Here is a 4,660-nt window from a genome sequence, read left to right as displayed (position 1 = left end):
ATACGATGCGAATTTATATGTTTTTGAAAATTTTCCTACAATTATCCTACCGATGTAGGCCGTTCTTTCGGCCAAGGAAATATTTTCGACAAGCAACCGTCGTCGAGGTACAGAATTCTGCACTCTCGATGTACCGGGTTGTTGTTTCTGGCTTTACATTTGACACCTGTCGCACTTGCTGCAAGAACGTCTTTGTTCCTCGGGACTTTTTGCGCTACTTCCACCCTCGGTTGTGGACTGGTATTCGCGTCACGTGACGCTATGCTGTAATCACGTGCAACGAAACATGTCGAGAATGTGAGTAGCCCGGAGCGACGACGTATTTCATATTCACGCTTTCTCGTGTGACCGCGACACGGACGTGATTGTTCTCACACGATTATGAGTGGGCTAACTCCTGATCAGGATAAAGATCAGAAGATGACAAAACTAGCTTTTTTTATCTCCCTGTTCTCGTTGATAATACCCGGAAACCTATTGCAGGCGATTCACTTATGACGAAATTCTATCGCTTACTATACTCTGCAGCTTTGTTCGATACCAACTCTTTAATTCATCAATTATTGAAATCCTTTTTCGTGTTGTCGCGTAGCAGACGTGCACGCGAGTAGGTATTCAACTCACGTTTTTCCGTATCTACGGAGGCAGCAGAGGCGTCCTATTAAAACCTTCTAATCCACTGACTACGGCTACGGGAAAATATGCAAAGAAGATTGCGGTTATCCGCTTCGATAATACTTCCGCATTAGGTATAGTTGGAGAAATGATTGAGGTAAGCAGATGAGCTGGATTAAAATGAAATAAAGGTCTGGATCTCGTTTTACCCCTTTTCTTGATCATCGCAAACTTCCAGCTTGCAGAACCTACTCATTCATCTGTCACAAGCGTAGTGGTCCAGGAGAGATACGTTGGATCGTTCGACCATGAGATTAGTCCTGCGGCATCAGTTTCAAAGCTCGGTCGCTGTGAACCAAAGTTACTTGGCTACCATCCTGGCGCGATGCATAGTGTCCATGCATACCTATAGTATAACTACTAAAAATGAATATCCACCTATGTGGTTAGAAATTCATGCAATGTGTGCAAGGTGTACATTGACCTGCGGGTTCAGTCGTTGACGTAGAGTGTGCACTTCGTGTACAGCGGGGGTAGTGAGTGGGTGCCATGGGTGCGACATTTTGTTATAATTGTTTTTGGTCCTCCGCAGAAAACCTTTAATTTTCAGAGAAACGCCTCGAGCCTCCCATCAGCTTGTGAACAGTGATCTCCAGATATTATGAGATGTTTACCGTAATCTTGGAAAGCATATTGTTATGCTTGTCCTACGTAAGCAAACAATTTCCTTATACTTTACAACCAATTTGATAGCGGACGTGAAATGTCAGTGAGAAAAATTGTAATAATACTTCCGTCATTTTTTTCTTGAAAATGCCGCAGTATCGACTTTTATTCACAATCAGTCTCGAACATATCAATTTACCAAATCACAATTTTTCAAAGATTAGATATATATTATGCCAATGAATTTGTCAAAACGATACCCGCCATAGAGCACAGCGAACCTGTTCCACAAAAATATCTGCCATACATTTTTTTATTTTTATTCCCCTTTATGATACTTTTTTCTCTGTTTCTCTTCGCTCTCTTTCATAATTGATGAAACATTTATGGTGAAACAAAAGATACAAAACGACACGTGGCACGATCGAGCGGGACCGCAGTGTTTCCCCCGTCCATCGAGGAGGATTCTTCCGAAGACGCGGGTTGGTCAATCTATCTGGACGTGTCGGCGTTTTATCTCTGGTACTTTATGTGGAATTGCCATAGGACTTGGGCTTGGCGAGTATCTTCGTGCGAGCTGAACACTTGGCCTTGAGTGCCCTTGGAACAACGCTGAAAGCGTCTTCCTTGAGGTCAGTCTCACGCCCCGGTGGTCTGTTGGCCGGTTTAGCCAGGATTAAAGTTCTCGCGGTCGCTGAAAAATGTAAAGTTTTATAGAAGAGAGAGAGAAAACTTGATTGGATTTTATTCACAAGTCCATAGCGGAGTTCAACTAGTGTTCGTGAGGCGAAATTTATTTCCGGAATAACGTTGTATCGTGAAGCGAAAACGTTTTCGATGTGCAGACGTACGGACTGCCTTGATAGCAGCTGGAGAAACTGCTGTCGGATCTCTGGGAGGATACGCCTCTTCGGTTATCTTTCGAACCGCTATTACTTTGATGCGCTCGCTGGCCTGGTACTTCAGTGCACTGGGTTTAACCGCAAACGGATCTTGCTTTTCGCCCGATTCCTTCGGTACCGGAAGCGCCAAGACATCCAACCTCTCCTTCATCTCTTCAATGCTTTTCTTCTCCCCTCGATCCTTGATACGCCACCGATCGGTTTAGAAACAACACCAAAACCTTCATCAATGTCGCAAAGTCTAGACTATGTTTCACGCGTCGATGTGCCCAGATGGTCTAATGGATGAAGCGCGATCGCCATATTCATCTTACTTACACGAGTTGATGATAATATACCGGAGCCGAGCTATACCTCGTCACTCAAAACTTACAAGGGAAAATGCACGATGCGTGATCGAAAGAAATAAGAATTGGATCAAATTGGATGTTATTGAGAAACAAGACAATGTTCCCTTGACAGGATGGGAATAGATCAGGAGGTATATCGAGGCGTCGCATGTTCGATCGATGTGAATATAACGTACAACAGACGGTTGGGTCAGAGTTTATACCGGTGAATCGGAGTGAATCGATTAATGGCCAATCAACCATTGCAGTGAGAGAAAAAAGAAAACTGCAAATAAGACCGTATTCCGATATGTGCTGGAGGCGCTGCGAGTAATATTGTGCCTCTGTCGCGCTACTGGAATTTTTGGAAGCTCCCTCCTTTCACCTCTAGATTTTCAGCGCTTGCAGCTAATATCGGAATACGGCCTTAAAATAGAGAGGAGCTTGAAAGGGTGAGAAAAAACGTAACCTTCAATAGAACTTACGGGACGCCAGGGTTCCGGAAACACTTTTGGTACTGCGATTCTCTCCAATGTCTGCCTGTGCTTCGCCCAATCCTCAGGTTTCGAAAGAGCCTTGTGGAGCTTCTTATTGAGCTTGGCCCTTAAAGAAAATTTTAACAATTTCATCACTCTCCCGCATACTTGAGATTCCATTCTTACATCCTGGCAAGAGTTCGTTGTTCCTGCGTGATACAAAGAAGTCGATACTTGTGATATCGTGTTTTTTTAATTGCTTGTAATGCGGAGTCAATATTCCGTAGAACTCTCTTGTTCGTGAAGAATTGTTTCCTCGTTATCAGCAAAATTCTGTACGATGAAAAATGATCGAAATTTACTCTCGAATTCACGATTATTTTCAGATACATAGCCGCCTTGGAGTTCAACGATACCTCCTCTTCGGCAGAGATAACTCGACGATTCGTTTACTCGATTTCGCATTCAGAGTCTTCGGATGAATTCGTGGGTATCCGGAAGCTTGTTTTCTGAAATAATATCACTAGCGTATAATCTAATATAACAGTTCAATTCATAGTTCAGCGTTGCTAAAATTTTACGTGGCGTCGTATTTCTTATTCACAACCCGTGGCTGGGCCATAATTTTCAGACGCTTCGAGGGGTGGCATCTCAGAGCTGCCCGATGCACGGCGAAAGGATCTGCCTGATACAAGATCGTAAACAAAGCAGATGATTTGACGCGGTTATTTCACGACGATCGATCTCATATGATTACCGATACTTCAAAGTTGAGAACATTACGAAAATAAGAACTTGAATCGACTCACTGTACAGTGAATATTAGTTTTATCGATACGTCTCCAATTCGGTCTTGCTAGGAGAGCGATGTGTTTTCTTCTAGAAAGGTGAGCCAATGCATATTTCACTCTTTTAGATACCATCCTGACGTTCGAATAAAAAATTTTAAATCCGCCACTGATAATTTAACGCTACCGATGCCCTCCCAAATTCACTTATTCAACATCGCACGAAGTGCTTCGGAGTTAACGTTCGACCACGGTAATTAATTTGACGAAACCAACATAATTTTACATGACAAGATCGACCTGTCACAATTCGGCAACTTTTCCATGTCACGTCAGACTGCGGTATAGAAACTCGAAAAATGTGTCATCTTTTGTTTTGATACTCACTCATAAACTCGGCAAACGGTCCTTGATGACATACTTACACACGAGAGTATTTTTGAGAGTATTCTCGTTCAAGATTCGATTTTATCCAATCGAATTTTACCAATAAGGAATATGCAGGTTGCACAAAGTAACTGATTACAGTGCAGGATCCAAGATGAATTTTGAAGAGAAATAACCAGAAGCGTTAATTAAGAGCAAAGTATTTGGAGAGTAGATTGAAACCTCTCGGTATAATAATGACAATAATAACGATGATAATGAAAGGCAAGAACTGGGACAAAAGAGACAAGAGAAAAAAAAAAAGGAAAAAATGTCGGTGGCCACATTTGTATCGAAATGACAACCCTGTAGCGTCTGTAACGGTTCTCGTTACATGTGTAGAAGGGAACCTTTGAAACATTACTCGTTTCTTGCCAGAAGTAATTTAGCCCCGTAATACGAGTGTCTATTGCGGCGAGGTCGTCAGTGGTTTGTCGACGGATGGTTCATCAAGGGAT

General features: G+C 42.6%; 1 protein-coding gene across 1 annotated transcript; it reads right to left on the bottom strand.

Annotated features, from left to right (window-relative positions):
* Positions 1 to 1,467: 1,467 nt before the first annotated feature.
* Positions 1,468 to 4,268, bottom strand: LOC105687023. Its single transcript, XM_012402332.3, has 7 exons — positions 3,798 to 4,268; positions 3,570 to 3,673; positions 3,405 to 3,497; positions 3,175 to 3,321; positions 2,998 to 3,115; positions 2,133 to 2,364; positions 1,468 to 1,975 (listed from the first exon to the last, which is right to left on the bottom strand). Exons 1-7 carry the CDS (start codon positions 3,909 to 3,911, stop codon positions 1,809 to 1,811), a joined length of 975 nt encoding a protein of 324 aa, XP_012257755.2. The 5' UTR covers positions 3,912 to 4,268; the 3' UTR covers positions 1,468 to 1,808.
* Between the last annotated feature and the right edge of the window lie 392 nt (positions 4,269 to 4,660).

This window comes from Athalia rosae, chromosome 1 (genome assembly GCF_917208135.1).
Source record: "Athalia rosae chromosome 1, iyAthRosa1.1, whole genome shotgun sequence".
In the NCBI taxonomy this organism is placed as follows: Eukaryota; Metazoa; Arthropoda; class Insecta; order Hymenoptera; family Athaliidae; genus Athalia; species Athalia rosae.
This window is presented reverse-complemented; position numbering and strand designations above follow the sequence as displayed.

Bases quoted from the DNA above. Each gene is read 5' to 3' on its own strand.
- LOC105687023 (XM_012402332.3), bottom strand. From the start codon at position 3,911: ATGGTATCTAAAAGAGTGAAATATGCATTGGCTCACCTTTCTAGAAGA. The intron at 3,322-3,404 runs GTATCGTTGAAC...TTCATCGTACAG, and splicing joins TTATCTCTGCCGAAGAGGAG to AATTTTGCTGATAACGAGGA. The intron at 1,976-2,132 runs GTACGTCTGCAC...TACATTTTTCAG, and splicing joins AGCTGCTATCAAGGCAGTCC to CGACCGCGAGAACTTTAATC.